This window comes from Magnolia sinica, chromosome 18 (genome assembly GCF_029962835.1).
Source record: "Magnolia sinica isolate HGM2019 chromosome 18, MsV1, whole genome shotgun sequence".
Lineage (NCBI taxonomy): Eukaryota > Viridiplantae > Streptophyta > Magnoliopsida > Magnoliales > Magnoliaceae > Magnolia > Magnolia sinica.
In genome coordinates, this window is record NC_080590.1 from 60,557,695 (window position 1) to 60,576,730 (window position 19,036).

At 38.9% G+C, this 19,036-nt stretch overlaps 1 protein-coding gene across 1 annotated transcript in view; it reads left to right on the forward strand.

The window, feature by feature from the left end:
• The window catches only part of LOC131233785 (uncharacterized), a 154,061-nt gene that overhangs the window by 106,147 nt on the left and 28,878 nt on the right, over positions 1 to 19,036 (forward strand). Inside the window, exons 32-40 of the mRNA XM_058230575.1 lie at positions 1,564 to 1,692; positions 1,777 to 1,862; positions 1,973 to 2,088; positions 2,185 to 2,297; positions 2,513 to 2,636; positions 2,746 to 2,867; positions 3,429 to 3,898; positions 18,147 to 18,459; positions 18,566 to 18,705. Of these exons, the coding sequence (XP_058086558.1) occupies positions 1,564 to 1,692; positions 1,777 to 1,862; positions 1,973 to 2,088; positions 2,185 to 2,297; positions 2,513 to 2,636; positions 2,746 to 2,867; positions 3,429 to 3,898; positions 18,147 to 18,459; positions 18,566 to 18,705 (1,613 nt within the window). The remainder of the gene's footprint in view (positions 1 to 1,563; positions 1,693 to 1,776; positions 1,863 to 1,972; positions 2,089 to 2,184; positions 2,298 to 2,512; positions 2,637 to 2,745; positions 2,868 to 3,428; positions 3,899 to 18,146; positions 18,460 to 18,565; positions 18,706 to 19,036) is intronic.

A 19,036-nucleotide genomic window follows, 5' to 3' on the forward strand; every position in this document is an offset into this window, starting at 1 on the left:
TTATTGACAGTATGGTAACAAATAACAATACAATTATTTTTAACTCTTGGTCCCAATACCCCATACCAGTTACCGTACATACGAATATATTCTTAGCATGCGACAACTTGGCAAGGTCATCTCACCAAAAGAGCTGTAAGTCTTGAGGGCTTTTGCTAGGGTCTTGAAGGGCTCGAGCTTACCCTTAGGCTTTTCTTTACCTCTCGTTTCCAGGAGATTAAATGGTCCCTAATTATTTTAGGTGGCACCTTGCATTTTGAGATATGCATCTTTTTAAGTGTCGAAACCACACTCCACATTGTTCGTCAAACCGATTCAAAATGGCAATTTGGCCAAATTTTGCAAAATCATCAATGCAAGTGTGGTTATGTCAAATCGCACTGTAAATTGCTATGCACTAGGCTGTTAGTGGAGGGACTTGTCACATCTGAATTTCATCCCACATATCAATTTGGTATTTACCAAAAATGTGCCCAAGGAATGGGGGCCTACCACTAGGGCTGTTAATGGGTACCCAATGGACCTGACCCCTTCTTAACATGTCCGGGTCCCATTTTTTGGAGCCGTTAAGAAATCTGGTCAGGCTCACGTCTTGCCTTAACGGACCCAGTAAAAAAGGGAGGAGGGGGGAGTTATTTGATACTCTCGATGCATATTACACTTGATACGCAGGTACTAAAAAAATTGTACACTTGGCATATGTTAAGTCAAATTTAAACCAATTAAGCTGGGAAACTTACCGTCTCTAAGTTATTGTCCCAAAATCAAATTGGGCAGAGAATGCCAACCACTGATTCCTGGACACTTGTTTATTGAAATAGGACTGTTAGATAATTTTCATTTTCAACCCTCCAATAAATTTCACCAAACCGATAGTTAGATAATCAAACAAGCATAATTTTTGGTTCGTGTTACATCTAAAGTGGGCCCCATAATTTGGACAATTTAATTGGGATTATTCTTTTCGCCATTATGTGGTCTAGTCAGGTTTAAGTCTATCAACTTGGACCCGGTTAAAAATCGGGTTGGGTTTAATCAAGTTGGATTTGGGTCAGGTCTAGTTGGATTTAATAGTACGATTATATATTTTAAATATATATTGATTATTCAGCAACGAATTGAGGTTTCCTATGCCACACATATGACACATGTAAGAGGGCCCATTTTCACACCATGCATGTGTCAAATTGCACATGCACGTGCAATCTAATCCATCCATTGGGTGGGCCCAACTATGTAAATGTTCTATTTTGTCCAAAACCCAACTCGAAACATAGATCCAAAGACAAAAAAGATGATCTACGGCAAGGGAAAACCCTATGGTGTGTGGAAGTTATAGAAAGTGGAAGCATATCTCAAGGCCGAGATAGGTGCTTCTTCATGTTTATCAGAAAATAACATAAATTAAAAAATCTCCCACATCAAGAATGTTCTACTAAATCAATTCTTATAGCTGCTGGATTCTTCAAATGAGTTGTTTATATATATGATCAGACTTTAACAATGCTACCAATGGACACATATGATGCTCACATATGCATCTTTTTCTGTGCTTTTGTTCAGGTGAGGAACTCAGCAATCCGAACACTTTTTCAAACTCTCGGAAGCCATGGGCAGAAACTTTCGAGCAGCATGTGGCAAGATTGCCTTTGGAATTATGTTTTTCCTATTTTAGATCGTGTTAATCACTTGGTAAGCTTAGATGCTTGTAAAATATGTTATTGATCCCAACTTTTGGTTATTTCTTTGATTTGTTTGTGAATACTTCTGATGTAGGCAGCAACTTCGTCCAAAGATGAATGGCAAGGGAAAGAACTGGGAACACGAGGAGGAAAAGCAGTTCATATGCTTATTCATCATAGGTATATGAACTATCATATATACTGATGATGAGGTCTTGCACTAATGCAAACATTCAAACATCATCACTGGATCAGTTTTCATTGAGATTGGTAAATGTCTGGTTTTGCAGTCGTAATACTGCCCATAAACAATGGGATGAGACACTTGTATTGGTTTTAGGCGGAATATCACGTCTTCTTCGTTCATTTTTTCCATTTCTTCAGAGTTTAAACAATTTCTGGGCAGGTGAGCCCTCCCTTTGACGTTGATGGCATTTATATATTTCTGTTTACTTTTTATTTCATGGAATCTACTCTAATCCTTTGACTTTCTATTTTGCAGGGTGGGAATCTTTACTTATTTTTGTTAGAAATAGTATTTCAAATGGTAGTAAAGAGGTTGCTCTTGCAGCAATTAACTGTTTACAGACGACTGTTGTTTCTCATTGCCCAAAGGTAATTATCGAATTGTCTCCTACTTGAGCTGATGTCACTATTAGCGAGTTTCAGCCATATTTCTGTATTTGTAGTTTTAACAGCAATATAACATGAGGCAAATTACTTTGTTTGTCCTCTATGCTTATTGATTGGTCTTATAACTCATTGCACATGGAAACTATCTTCTTGTGCACCTGCTTATATCTTACAACCAACATTTTTGAGGTAACTAGGGAAACCTGCCCATGCCTTATCTGAAATCAGTGCTGGATGTTTATGACGTTGTACTTAAGCGATCTCCAAACTATAGGAGTAATGCTGTTAGCAAGGTGAAGCAGGAGTTATTGCATAGTCTTGGTAATGAACCAGTTGATATCATCTCATGTTTCCTCATTTTCTTGATCCTGTCTATCTGTTTGTAGTCATGTGTTTTTATTTGATGTGTTATTGATGCTAACTTTGACAGGAAACCTATATGTGCAAGCGCAGACAATGTTTAACAATGATATGTACCTGCAATTACTAGAGATCGTTAATTTAGCAGTCAGACAGCCCAAGAGTACGAGTGATAATGTGGACACTGAATTTGTAAGTGGATGTTTTGACCAGCATATTATCTGATTGGATTTAACTATTGTTTGTTCCCCACCATGTTTTCATTAGTTTCACGTACTTTGTGTGTCAACTTACTGCTCACATCCCTTTTCTTATTTGTATTTCACCTTGGGCTAAGGGTTTGTTTTGCTGCGTTGGACTGGCAAGAATTCAATTCACAATACAGGAAATGACCCAAATGGAGGTGGGAGTGGGACCACTTCTTTTCTATAATGACTATCAATCCCTTGGTGCAATGCCATGTGTTTCAACTTGGGTATGCAATGATCTGAATTTCTGTTTGGGGGCTAGTCCCCTATCTGAATGGGATGGGAGTAGCCCACAAATATCATTTCCACTTTATTGAATTGAATTAATAACAATTCAATTCATTTGAGCATCCAAATACAGCCTAAAATTTTGTGATAATGGTTCATTCCCTAGGATATGCTGGGTTGGCCATTAGTTCTGCCTTCATTTAGCGTTTTAGTTCTGCATTCATTTACCCTTTTTGTACAAGAAATTCTCTTATGGAGTTTTAATTGGCTTCTCCAGGGAAATGTTCCACTTGTGCAGCGTACAATGCTGGAGATATTACCACTACTTCGTCCAACTGAGCACATATCTTCAATGTGGTCCCACCTTCTCCGGGAGTTGTTACACTACCTCCCTGGATCAGAAACTATTCTAGATGAACAAGAAGATATGGAACAATCTAGTGGTATAAATCATAAACCAAAAGGTGTAGAAATGGCATCTCACCGAGATATTAATTCATTTTCAGAAACAGACAGAGTTGAGATTTCCAAAAATATGGCCAGAGAAACTCAGGAGACAATGAAGTTCAGCTTTCCTAATGGTGCTATGGTTCCTTACTCTCTGTCCGTCATGACTAATGATAAAATGGACTTCTCAAGTCATTTATTTGGGGAGAAGCTTGTACCTATTCTGGTGAACCTTTTCCTACAGTCTCCTGCTTCTGAAAAGTGTAATGTATTCCCTGAAATTATTCAAGGTCTTGGAAGGTATGTTGCATTACAACTTGGGTTTTGCATTAAAAATAAAAGAAAATCTTTGTAGATTTGTTGGCAAAAATGGGCACCGATTTCTTAATTTAATGTTGGGCTGACTGCAAACAGTCTCATGATATAGCAGGGGTCCCTAATCTTGGCTCAGTGGTAGACACAATGTGTTTCAACACTGAGGTCATGGGTTCAAGTACCCATGTGGTGTGTGTAAAAAATGATTTTTTTTTTTTTTAAAAAATAAAGAAATAATTATCATGATAAGCATGCTAAAATCCATCCATAAGTTGGCCTCTTATTTATAGCAACCTATTTTCTGACAAAGGGAAGGTTAGGATTGCTTGATATAGCATGACTTTTAAGAACTATAAAAGTAGCCATGAAGTGTGTGTACCTAATGGACAGTCCAAATAAAACAACTTGACTGTCTAAGCACTCTGATGCAACTGGGAGCTCTATAACTAAAAAGAGTTCTTTAACAACATTGGATCATTTCTCACAAACGCATACACATGTTTATAGGGTCTATTGTACTGTACCTACAAGGTAAATTCGAGCTCCTGTGGAGCCCACTGCAATGTGCTTGACATCCATTGTCTCGTAGTTGCACCCCCTTGTAGTCACCATAGAACCCAAAATCAGGCTGATAAGAGTTCTCTAACAACATTGAATCGTTTCTCACAAACACATACACACATTGATATGGTCTATTTTACTGTACTTTCAAGGTTAATTCAAGCTCTTGTGGAGCCCTCTGCAATGTGCTTGACATCCACTCTGTTCATTAGTTGCACCCCCTTGTAATGTAGGGGCATTTTCACACCGGGCTCGAGTGGGATTACCTGTGGGATGCAGGGGCATACTCGGGGTGGGCAGCTCGTGTGAGGTGGGCCCCACCCGTGTGAGGCGGTACCCACGTGATTCGGGGCCCACAAGGGGGGTTCGGTCTAGGTCCTAACCCATGAGATGTGGGGCCTGGGCTATGAGATAAAGGGATTGATTCGCCATGCTCTTAACAATTCGAGCTTTTAGAGCAAATGGTTAATTGCTGAATTTTCAGCTTGTAATTTTCGGATAACACCCGTGCTGAATTTTCAATTTGGTGCCCTCGGATTACTATCTTGCTGAATTTTCAACATAAGATTTGAGGAAAGCGACTTGCTAAATTTTCTGATTAGTGTGTCTAGCGTGATCTCTTGGTTAGTACTATCATTGTCATCACATTACTATCTTGCTGAATTTTCCTTTAGAGTGTCCTTGTGTATGCCCACTCGTTTAGGATGTGGTTTTGGTCTACATCCGATTATGAATCTAGAACAGATTGCCGAGGCCCTTTACGCTATCAACAATCGTCTGATGACTATTGAAGCGCACAATAGAACCACTGCCACCCAATTAATCGCGACCAATGCCCGCGTCAATCAACTTGAGTCCTCCTTAAAAGTAAACCCAAACATTGGGGAGGACGTTCAATCTCAGGCTGGAAATCAAGTTGATAGGCGTGAGTATGATCGTGGCCAAGGCATTGACCATGGTTGAGCACACGTGCCACCACCACGTGAGTAGCGTTATGACCATTATGATTCAGATGCACAAGTCATGTAAGGTGTGAAAGTTGACGCCCCTAGTTTTGATGGTCACTTGGACCCCAAAGCATTCCTTGATTGGTTGGCAGACATGAACCGCTATTTTGAGTGGTATGATATGTCTGATGCTTGTTGAATTGGATTTGCCAAGACAAAGTTGGTGGGCCAAGCCAAACTTTTTTGGACCAACATGGAGTGTAAAATTGAAAGGAAATGAGAGCCCACCGTTGTGCATTGGGCCGGGATGAAAGAGGTCCTTAAATAAAAGTATCTCCCTCTTTCTATCGTTAGAGGCTCCTAGACCAGTGGCAAACTTTGCGCCAGGGATCCATGACCGTTTTATATTGCATCGCTAGGTTTGAGGAGTACATGATGCGATGTGACATTGAGGACCCGGTGGTTACATTGTCCAGATTCAAGATGGGCCTCTGATTTGAGATGCAACAAGAATTTTACTCTTGTGACGTTGGTACATTGGAGCACATGTACCAAGTGGTGCAAGACATTGAACACTACCTCAAGACACCAGTTGGTAAGCGTTATGACTCTCGGGATCCAAGTGTCAAGACTTACTCTCAAGGGGCTAAGCCTAACATGGGGAGTCAGTCTAGGCCCCAAATTGGGTCCCAACCCAACCCTCGAGATGTCAAAGGAAAGGGGATGCTAGTGATGAAGAAGTAGGAGAAGAGACCACATCACATGCAGTAGTCAGGTGCACCTTGACCAATGCTAAGAAGAATGATAATTGACGTCGGACTACGATATTTTACACCTATGCAAAATGTGGAGAGAAGAATTGCAAGGTGATCTTCAATAGTGGCAGTTGTATCAATGTGGTCTCCACTAGCACTTTGTCCCGTTTGGGGTTGAAACCTGAATCGCACCCTCAGCTTTATAGAGTGTCATGGGTGAATGCATCTTTCATCCTTGTTACCCAACGATGTCTCGTGCCTGTTAATTTTGGATCTTATTCAGATTCGCTGTGGTGCGACATCTTACCTATGGATGATGGACACATCATTTTGGGACGGCTTGACCACGATGTGACGATATATGGCCGCTCAAATGTATGTTCATTCATCCATCGAGGCAAAAAATTATCTCTAGTTCGTCTCCCACCAAAAAACGATGCGGAGAAGAAAATTGAGGGGAAGTCGGGTAACCCAAGGGATACGAGGAAATCCCAACCTAAGTCTTTCCATGTAATCAATGCCAAGGAGTTTGAGAGAGACTACGGTGGATTCGATGGTTTACACCTTAGTGCCAAGAGAAATTACACCCGAGGTTAGTGTAGAGGGACCCCCTGAGGTGAAGCCAATTATGGATGAGTTTCACGATATATTTTCAAAGGACTTACCAGATGAGCTTCCACCCATGAGGAACATCCAACATGCCATTGATCTTGTCCTTGGTTTGACTCTACCAAGCTTTCCTCATTATCGAATGAATCCTACGGAGCATGAAGAGTTGAAGAGGCAAGTAGATGAGCTCCTCAGAAAGGGTTTCATTCAAGAGAGCATGAGTTCGTGTGCTGTGTCAACGCTTCTCACGCCCAAGAAAGATGGCACGTGACGCATGTGTGTGGACAGTCGAACCATCAATAAAATCACGGTCAAGTACCAGTTTCCCATATTGCGTCTTGATGATATGTTAGACATGATGGCAGGTGCCACGATCTTTTCAAAGATTGACCTCAAGAGCGAGTATCACCAAATACGTATACGCTCGGGAGATGAGTGGAAGACAACCTTCAGGACGAAGGATAGGCTATACGAGTGACTAGTCATACCCTTTGGCTTGACTAACACCCCGAGCACATTTACAATAGTGATGAACTAGATGTCGAGACCCTTTATGGGTAAGCTCCCTGTGGTGTATTTTGATGACATTCTTATCTATAGCACATCAAAGGAACAACACCTCCACCATCCGAGGCAAGTTTGCGGGGTCCTCAGAACTGAAAAGCTATACGCTAACCTTAAGAAGTTTACATTTATGTCAAAGAGCGTTATCTTCTTAGGGTTCATTGTATCATCTAGGGGCATGAGAGCGGACCCCAAGAAAGTCCGTGCCATAGTTGAATGGCTTGAACCGCGCAATATTCATGAGGTGCGAATTTTTAATGGCTTGACAACTTTTTATAGGCAGTTCATTAGAGGATTTAGCTCCATTATGGCTCCCATCACGGATTGCATCAAGAAAGGGATGTTTGTATGGACTAAAGCTGCCTCTAAAGCTTTTAAGGAAATTAAGTGCAAGATGAGCAAAACCCTTGTCATGCGCCTTCCAGACTTTTCTAAAGTCTTTGAGGTCGCATGTGATGCATTTAGGGTAGGTATAGGTGGCGTGCTCAGTCAGGAAGGGCACCCCATTGCTTATTTTAGTGAGAAGTTGAATGAGTCAAAACAACAATATTCCATCTATGACAAAGAGTTCTATGCGGTCGTTCAATCCTTGCGCCATTAACAGCATTATTTATTACCGCAAGAATGTCTTGTTCTTTGACCACTAGGCCTTACGTTACCTCAGTTCCCATAAGAAACTAAACCCTAGGCATGCTAAATGGGTCCAATTTCTTCAAGTATACTCTTTCGTTGTTAAACAAAGGATGGGGTCGAGAACAAACCTGCTGATGCCCTTAGTCGTTGTGTGGCGTTACTCCAAAGTATCAAAGTGGAAGTGACTAGGTTTAATCGGCTGAGAGAAGAGTATCCTACATGCCTAGACTTTGGTGAATTGTATGCGTCACTGCGAGATGGTCAGTCGATCAACAGTCACGGTTTTGTCATCATCGATGAGTTCCTATTTAAAGGTGACAGACTCTGCATTCCTCGTACCTCCCTTCGTGATTTCCTAGTTTGAGAACTTTGTGAAGGCGGAGTAGTTGATCATTTGGGAAGGGACAGAACCATTGTCCTTGTGGAGGATAGATTTTATTGGCCAAGTCTCAAGCAAGATATAGCCAAGATTGTTGGGCAGTGCAGGACTTGTCAACTGACAAAGCAGAGGAAGCAAAATACAGGATCGTATACGCCTTTGTCAATACCCCATGCTCCGTGCCAGGATATTAGTATGGATTTCGTGTTAGGCTTATCGAAAACTATCAAGAAACACGATTCCGTATTTGTGGTTGTGGACTATTTTTCGAAAATGGCCCATTTCATTTCGTGCTCGAAAACGTTAGATGCCTCCAATGTGGCTAAGCTTTTCTTTAGGGAGGTAGTGCGTTTACATGGTTTACCTAAGACCATAGTGTCTGATCGTGATGTATGCTTTACGAGCTATTTTTGGAAGACATTATGGCGCATGATGGGGACAAGGCTTCAATTTTCATCTGCCTATCACCCTCAAACAGACAGTCAAACTGAAGTTGTTAATATGAGTCTTGGAAATCTGCTTAGATGTCTTGTGGGTGATCACATCCGAACTTAGGATACTGTTTTGCCTATAGTCGAGTTAGCATACAATAGTTCCATCAACAGGTCCATAGGCATGAGTCCATTTGAGGTTGTGCATGGCTACAAACCTAGGAAACCTATATATCTCATATCTATGTCTATATCCCATTGGCCATCTGAGTCTGCACATGAGTTTGCGCGTCACATACATGAGTTGCACAGTGAGGTCAGGAAGCAAATTAATGTTAAGTAATGAAAAATACAAAACGTTTGCTGATTCTCATCGCATGTTTCATGAATTCCAAGTAGGAGATTATGTCATGGTTCGCATGTGGCCTGAACGGTTCCCACATGGGGCTATTAAAAAGTTACAAGCGCGTTGCGCAGAACCATACAAAATAATGCAGAAACTGGGTCCTAATGCATATGTAGTAGACCTTCCACCTACCATGGGAATTAGTTCTACTTTTAATGTGGAAGATCTAGTATAATACAAAGGTCCTGCTACTTCACCTTTTCATCCATCCACAGACCCTCCCACAGACCAAGACCTAGTTCCAAATCCATAGCCCTTACCTGACCAATCATCCGAGCCATTACTACATTTACCTTCCTTGTCTACTCGAAGCGACAGATAGAAGACATACTGGATACACAAACAGTTTCCACTTGACATGGAGGATTTTAGAAATTCCATGTCAGCTGGAAGCACAGGCTGATCTCTGACAGTACGTGGATTACAGAGGACGAGCTATAACATTTAGATCCAGACATTTTATAGCAGTACAGGAGTTTTAGTCTACCAGAGGCGATCTCTTCTCAGCCGAGGAGAGTCGATGAGGACATCACGTCACGTACACCCTTACGTACGTATTATAGGAGGAGGTGGGCCGCGTTGATTTCCCTATGGCTAGGCGAGTACCTGTGATCGTACTAAAGACCCCATGTGCATTTGCGAGCATCTAGAAGACCCCATACTGGGAAGATGCACATGGGCTGCTTTATGGAGTGATATAGACCGTTGGATCGGAGCAACGCGATGATCGGGCCGTTGGATCGCATGGATCACATGATCTGGTTATTGATCGTTGATTGTCCACATCAATTTTAGACTTTATCATATTTTAAGATTTAGTTTTTTATTATTTTATATTTGGACACATTATGAGTGTTTTAGTTGATTTTATTTAAAATATGGCTATGGGGAGTTTTGTAATTTTTGAAACTTCGAGGGGGGCGTGTGACCTCTCTCCCATTGAATTTTGTGATTAAAAAAAAAAAACCTCTTGCTTTCTTCTCCCATTGTCATACGATTTGAAGATGCTTCCATGTAATTTGGAAGGAAGATTGGTGCGAGGCTAATCTTCATCAACGGAGGTGTGAGGTCTCCATCTATCCCCACACCTTCTCTTTTCTTCCCCATCCAAGTATTTTCTTCAGATTCTTAATTCTTTCATCCCAAATATTTGTCTTCTCTCAAACCCAACTTTCCCATACCCACCCACAATCCAAATCCTAACCTAACCTATCCTCCCACGCCACACGTGTGACCGTACGGCCACATGTGTAAATCCCACCCGCCTCTTTTGGCTTCCCACCATCATTATATCAAAACCCTTTTCTTCCATCCCCGAAACCCTAACCCTAAACTTAAAATTTTTAATTTTCCTACTTTCCCAAAATTATCCAAACCCTAATTTTCACCCTTGGTTGTATTAGGTTTCCTTTTTTGAAATATACTATACCCTATGCTAATTGGATGACCTTACATCCATTAAATCCTAGTTTTTTTTTTTTTTTTTTTTGTTTTAAATTTATTTTAATGATCTTGTGTTACGATGTTGGTAGCTTAGGTCAGGATTATGCATGATTTTCTTTTGATTTTCATGATATTTGTGATGAATATAGCGATGTGTGTTTTTTTTGTTAAATATCTTAATTCGGTTATTTCATCTCACATGTTACTTAGTTCATGCATTGGTCTTGCATCACCTTGTATTTACCATAGAACCAAAATCAAACTGATCATAAACTAAGGTGGGATGCAGTATAGGGAACAACATAAATAAAGCCCAAAACCTTTAAAATTATATGCATTGGCCTAAGCTTTGGAATGGCCTGATTCCTCAGGTGCCCTTAATCCCAGTGGGACCAATGTTCAAAGTACCACTATCGTTACATGTATTGGTGACCGGGCATATGGAAACAAGTATCAAAATTGTCAATATTATAGCCAATACCAAGAAAAAAATGCTGACTGAGGGAAACATTGGGGATGCATGGAGAAAAAGGTGGAATTTTTCAATAGAACTTTAGATGTTATAAGACACATGTTTACATATTTAGGAATAAACGTATTGCAGAAAACAGCCACACATAATAAGTTTTCATTTAATAGGGGTATATACTATTTGCTATTGTAAAAAACCAATGCAACAGTAACCAAAATGAGTTCATATCATTCAAATACCATACAATGCAAGTAACTAAAGATAAGCAACACAAAAAAACTAAGGTAAATTTTCTGACCTTGGAACATTCGACCTACTTCTGCTTTCGAGTGTCAGATCTCCCCCAAATCCGAGTCTTGAATCACAAAAACCGAAGATGACTGGCAGAAATACACCCTAAATTCATTCCTCCAAAAAAAAAATCTCAAAAACAACCATTTCCTTTTTTCTCTTTTTGTGAAATTTTATTGATTTTTCAGGATTTACAGCTTTTTTTCCTGTAAGATATCCCTATGGATGATAATATCGCCAATGTCACTGACACTAGGGACTTTCTATGCTGGAATCGTGGCGATAATATTGCCATGTCAATATGTCACCGATATAACAGCAGTACATGATAATATCAGTAATACCAAGAATTTTCAAATTTCCAGCAGTATCTGTATCATTAGGGTGGTGATATTGGTAATATCTCTGATATTATCAATTATACCTCCAATATTTTGAATGGTAAGTTGGACACATCAGAGGAGTTGATTGGATGGCATATAGAAGTACGGTGGGTCCCACAAACAAATAGAGATCTTTCTTTGTTGGCGTTCTTCTTTCTTTGGGCCCCATTGTTTCTTGTTTTGTTCCCACCTAAGTTTTGGATCAAGCTGATTTTAGGCTTTGGGCCTAACATTTGGGGGCACACTTCATGGGAGGGTGTGATGGCATCTTGCCATATAGTTAACCCTATTGGAATATACTGTTTGTGCATGCCTGCGCTACACATTGCCGCATGCAAATAGTTGCATGATTTTGTCATTTATAACTAACTTTTTTTTTGGTGCATGTGTGTGCGTGCATGCATGCACGTGTTGTGTCTATAACTAGTTATATACCTAGGGGTAGTATAACAAATAAAAAATGAGATGAGGGATACTTGATTTTGCCATGGCATTCGATAATGCTAGCAAACACATACGTTAAAAAGAGAGATGAACATATAATACACACATATATCATGGATACATGCATCCATCTATGTATCCATTCAAACATGCATAATGTGCCCATGTAGATTGCCTATCTCGTTTTGAAGCAACTATATATTGCTAGACCAGCCTTTAGGAGACGGTAGGAATGGTATTTGTCGTTGCTACTATTAGTGCCTTAGCTATTGTTCCCCTTAGGAGGAAGTGAGAAACCTTCAAAAGGGTAGTCTGAAGGAGTTCAAAAAAGCCCGCTAGCCAATTCAGGACCTATTAGTAGTGGGGGAGCTAGCAAGCAAATTGGTGGACTCTAACAGGCCTTTAATACCACTAAGGACTTTGACGAACCCTTTATAAATAAGGGGAGGTGAAAAGCCTTCTCGCTTTTTAAAAGGCCCCCTTTAGGGCCCAAGCCTCTGACGGAATAACTCCACTGAAAGTGAAATTGATGGAATAACCCTATAATAAAGAAGGGACCTTTGACTTTAGTAGATAGGCCATTTTTTCAGCTTTAGAACGACTATAAAATTATGGTGCTAGCACTCTCAAATGTTTATTTTTTTAGTTTGTTGGATGGAAAGGCATTGTGCGCTGAATCCTTTTTATAGATATCATAATCGTTTTGAAGTTGTGCACTAGCACACTCATATGTTTTTCAAGTGGCTCGATAAGCTCAACAATTTTCTTGTAAAAGAGGGATACCAAAGAAGTGTAACAGATTTTGTCTCTTTGTTAAAAAGACATCAATTGGAATTGTTGCATTACAAATGTCATTTTATGATATAATCTTGAAATGGCTGAAGAGAGGAAAGGTTCCCTTTTTAGGGTACTCTAGAGAACAGATTCAGTGGAGATGGGGTGAGACCTGTGGCTATGAGGATTATATACTTTCATATTTATTTATTTATTTATTATTATTATTATTATTATTATTTGCATTCGTTCGGTTGGGGCTCATCGGTTGAGCATCTAGCCTTTTCGCTCTTTGACCCGACATATTGATGATGATCCTAATCTTTCACCATACCTCTAAAGTGGATGTGATTGTTTCCAGTAATTTATATTGATAGTGAAGCCCACCTAATTGGATCGTCCCGATTTTCACACCAACTGATCTTTAGTGTTCAAAATATCATTATCATTAGTATTACATGTATTAAAGACCTGAGATTGTTTTCTGGTAATTGATATTGATAGTGAGGTCCATGTAATTGGGTCACTTTGATTCTTACATCAGTTGATGTTCACAGTGTTCAAAATATTGTTTTCATTGTATCAATGGTCGGGGATACAGAAACATGTATGAATATTGTTGATAATATAGTAGATATAGGGCCCGTTTGGCCGGGTGGATTGGAAGGGCTTGAATGGTATTAGGGTGGATGGCATGGATTTCAAGGTAATGATGGTGTTGTCAGTGGATTGTCTTAAGATCCATGGTATTGCTATATCCCGGGATTACTATATCAAGTCTGTTTGGCATGCCCAGCCAATCTTGGGATTGAACCTTCCCATCCCTTCCAATCCCTCGAACCAAACACGTCCCAGGCAAATTTGAACGGATTAGGGTGGATTGGATGGGATTTAAAGGTATTGATGGTGTTGTCAATGGATTGTCTTAAGATCCATGGGATTGCTATATCCTGGGATCAGATCACTCAATTTGTTTGGCACGCCCGGCCAATCCCGAGATTTAACTTCCAATCCCTTCCAATACCATCCAATCCCGAGATTTAACTTCCAATCCCTTCCAATACCATCCAATCCCTTCCAATCCACCCGGCCAAACAGGCCCATAGGGGAATATATCGTGGTTCGAGGGGAACACATCGAGGAAACATTAGTAAATAGGGGGAATTTTTCAATGAAACTTCAGGAGATATTAAAAGACACGTGATTACAAAATTAGGACTCAAAGAAATTACAAAAAACAGTATACAGGTTTCCACTATATAGGGCCCAAATTACTTGTTGCCCTATAAAATTACTTATTCAATAGATATGATTTTGATGCACTAGTTTTTAGGAAATGAGGCAATAATTCAGTGCATATAGGTAAAAACAATGGAATCATTGATATTATCAATAATATCAGCAATATTGTCACATTTATTGATACAATATATTTATTTCAAAGACCTATAGTATATATTTCATGATATTATTGATATTATTAATAATATCGACCAATACAATGTATTTCTTATATTACACCTAGTGTTCCAATCATCAGCAATATTAATGATAATATTGTTGATATTATCAGCATTGCCAGTCAAGATGTTCCGTATTTATTATGATATGGCCATAAAGACCGATACGTATAGGCAATGGCCGTGATTGTTACACGATACGAGAGTAAAATGGGGCAGTTGGTTTTTTTTTTGGGACTGTATCAAACATTATGGGGCATAACGACATTACCCGTAATAGTCGAAAACCAACCACTACTTTCTTCTTTGTAAATCCACTTTTTTCACTTTTCTCATTCCAAAAACTTTCCTACATGATTATATATTAGATTTCAGCCACTCAGTGCTCTAGTTTTTAGGATTAAAATGGTAGATTGAAGAGATTTGGATGAATAGAAGCTCTGAGGGCTATTTTTTCAAACAATCGAAAAAAGTGGTATATATGCATTTTTTCCAATTTTTAATTGTAATGCTTGAATGTGATGTGTAAACATTAGAGACTCATAACCATGTTCATAAATTCACCAGACAACCAAATACAACACTCTCACTAAAGAGTGGACCATTATGCTACCATAAACATAGTCAAAATAAAAAATGAATACAAACTTGGAATATTTACATTATTCAAGATTTTCATATATTTTCCTGAAGTTTTTACGTTTAAAAAAAAAAAAAAATGAATCGTTACGAGGGTCGTAATGGTCGTTACGCCCCCATATCGGCCATTACGACTGACAGTGTTCAAAATATCGGTATCCCATTATGTATCGCATCCTTGGGATACATATACGTATCGGTTATCGCATGACATATATTGTTTGTATTGGTTAATTTATCGCACTTTTTGGGAAACATGGAAATATTGGGTGAATGGTTAAATTTTTCAACGAAACTTCAGGGATTGTTAAAATGGACCTTAATACACACTTTTAAATCATAACATCGCAAAAAAGAAGTGCACATAATAGGTTTCCTTTGCATAGTGTCCCAAGCTATGCGTTGTCTCACTAAACTAATGCATCTAAATTCAAATTGAATACATAACATTTAGAATGTATGTGATGATCATTTCATGAAACACTTCTAAATACTTCGAAATTAGTCTCAACTGACAGTTGGGTGAAGAAAATTTTCGGAAAAAAATAATATTTTAATTTTTTTTATTAATTTTTAATTAAAAATGATTTTTATTTTTCAAAAATTGACAAGCACTTTACAAATCAGTAGATCAGCCCTCAAACATGCTTGATTTCATGTTTGAAGTACAACGTCGCAAGCAATTTGGGAGAAATTTGGGACTTTTCGGATTTTCACCAATTTTCCCCAAATCGGACCACCTACACTCAAATTTTGAAATTAGAGTGTATGTGATGATCATTTCATCAAATTCTCCTAAATACTTCGAAATTAGTGTCAATTGACAGTTGGTTGATGGAAAATTTTGAAAAAAACATGGAGAACATGAAGAACCAATAGATATCGAAATCAAAGTTCTAACTCCATGATTTTCATGCAAAACATGAAGAACCAATGGATTTATAACCATTTGACATTGATTTAACATAATTTCAAAAGAGAGAGAGAGAGAGAGAGAGAGAGAGAGAGAGAGAGAGATCGGAAATTGAAAATTCTCACCGAATCGAACATGTCGGATATATTGACACTACCTGTGCGTTTTGTATCGAACAAGCGTAATACAAGATATATTGGCCGATATCGTTGATTTTTAAAACATTGATGACCGATACCCATATTGGTAATGGTGGTGACCATTATGGCCACCATTACCGATACGTAGTACCTTGTCGCTAGTCAGCACTACTGAAACTGCTAGAAGTACAAAAATTTCCAATATCGTTGATATTTTTGGTAATACCAGTGATACTTGGCTATGTTATCGATATCAGCAATACTTTAAGAAGAATCCCTTACAAAAGGTTCGTGTTATTGGCTATATCATCGATGATTATCCCCAATATCAGTCATAATATCCCTGATACTAGAGAAACATCTATAAATAGCAAAAATTGAAAAGTTTCTGATCACTCTTGGTTTTTATAGAATAAAAGTTTAGATTTTGGGAGAAATCTCGATTCGTAATAAAGATGCACCAGAACTTGAAGGTGATGAAAAATCCATAGAAACTTAATTTTTTTCATCAAATGTTACCGTGGATTGCAATGGTAATACTTGTCCTTAAATAGTCCCCCCTTATCTCTGAAAAGTAGTAACTTGCAACCATTGATTTAGGCCCTCAAATCTGTAAATAATCAATCCAAAAATTAGCACATGTTGGGCTCTACGGTAGGCTACGGGCCCAAATCTTGCCGAGTCCGACAGTGGCCTAGATGGTCCTAAGTGGGTTGGGCCCTAACTTGGACCTGGATGGGCCATGGGCTTGCATCACACTTTAAATATCCCCAATATTATCCATATCTTCAACTCGGCTGTACCGATAACACTGGTAGTATAAAAAATTCCAGGTATCGGCAATATACTATTAAGTCTTGCCAATGTATCGCCAATATTTTCAACTTTGTAAATTCTTGGTGTCACTTATATCTCCAATGTATTGCCAATATTTTTTACTATGTAAATTTCAGGTGTCTCTTGTATTGCCATTGTACTGGCTATATTTCTATAATATCTCGATGTATTGATATCACAAAAAAATCTGTTTATTAAAAAATGTTTGGATGGATGGGTGGATGGATAGATGGGATAAATAGATGGATGGATGGATAGATGGGTGGATGGATAGATGAGATAAGTGGATGGATGGTTGGATGGTTGGTTCATCATGCATGTTTATTGTGTTTATATTTTTATTTATGCATAGATATATAATATATGAATGCATTATGCATGTTTGTTTGCTTATTAATTGGTCTAATGGGATTTAAGTAATTGTTGTGTTACTATTGGACTAATTTCTTACGATAGCATATAGTTTTAGGCCCCATAAAATGGAAATTTATTATGAAAGCATTCTTTTTTGCATTTTTTTTGTATTCCTAAAATATTCAAATATGTGTATTTTAGCATCTCCTGAAGTTCTACTGAAAAATTCTATTGTTTTCCTCATATATCCCCAATGTTTCCCTGCATTTCTGGAAATTGGGGATATCAATGTGGTTTCTGTATCCCTGGCTAGTGAAACTTGTAGCGATACCAATACTTCGAACATTGATCACACCTCACATGTATCGAGTGCCACATATGCCACGTATACTACATGTTCCTCTATTCATCTTCAAGCATCCAACATGCGCCACATGTGCCTCTATCCATCTTCAAGCATCCTACATGTGCCACATGTGCTAATTTGGCACATGATTTTTTTTCTCAGGAAATTTTTTGTTTTGCCAAACAACAAATTTGAAAATAGATCCTAAATTTCTTGGAAATCTTGTTGAGAAACAAACAACGAAAGCAATGTACAGTTCTTTTTTTGTATGGAATGAGAGATACCATAGTTAGGTTTTCATTGTCATTTATGTCAAAAGCTGAAGTTTATTTCTATTCTTAGTTTTGAATTTATTGACTTTGTGCCAAAATTCTCAACCAGCAATCTGGGCTTGCTGGAATGTTGCATCTTTATTAGGCTTCTATAACTAGAGTAAATATTTTGATGTGAAGGTGTATGAGTACACGAAGAGACAATCCAGACGGTGCACTCTGGAGATTAGCTGTTGAAGGCTTCAACTGTGTCCTGGTTGATGACGTGAGTAGACTAAACATGGATCAAGGAATAGATCCACCTGCCAGAACACGGATGTGGAAAGAAGTTGCAGATGTTTATGAAATATTCCTCATGGGTTCTTGCGGGCGCGCTCTTCCTTCTGATGCTCTCTCACCTGCTGCACTCAAGGCCGATGAGCTTCTTGAGATGACTGTTTTGAATGTTCTAGGTGATAATATTCTCAAGAAGCAAATTGATGCTCCTATTGATGTAATCTTCTTACCAACTCAAAGCTATTTTACCTTAAATGATTTCATGGTAGATCCAAGGATTGGCTTTTTACTGGTTTGTTTTGGATGATATTTGATTTCTGCAGATTTTGCAACGCTTAGTTTCAACTCTTGATCGTTGTGCATCTCGGACAAGCTGTTTACCTGTTGAGACTGTTGGACTAATGCCTTCACACTGTAGCAGATTTTCTTTGACATGCTTACAGAAGATATTTTCTTTGTGCAGGTAAAAGATGTTTTCTGCCTTGTAGTTTGACTTACATTACGTTTGGTTTTGGGTGTATGTTTGGTGCAATAACTCCACGCTTCAAGATCTTTTCCCTATAGGGCTTCTCTTGCTCCAAATCACTTGATCATGGTGGCGGATTGCTTCTCTATATGTAGAGGCCATGTGATTGAACCCTCTTTGCTGTAGGAATATGACGAACAAAGAGACTGATGAGTTCGTTGGGTTGTTGCAGCTCTTGACGCATAAACTGCGAAAAACAGCTACTGAAAGCCCAAAGGCATATGCCTTTAAACAACAGAAGGAGAGAACGATCCACACCACTAATCCT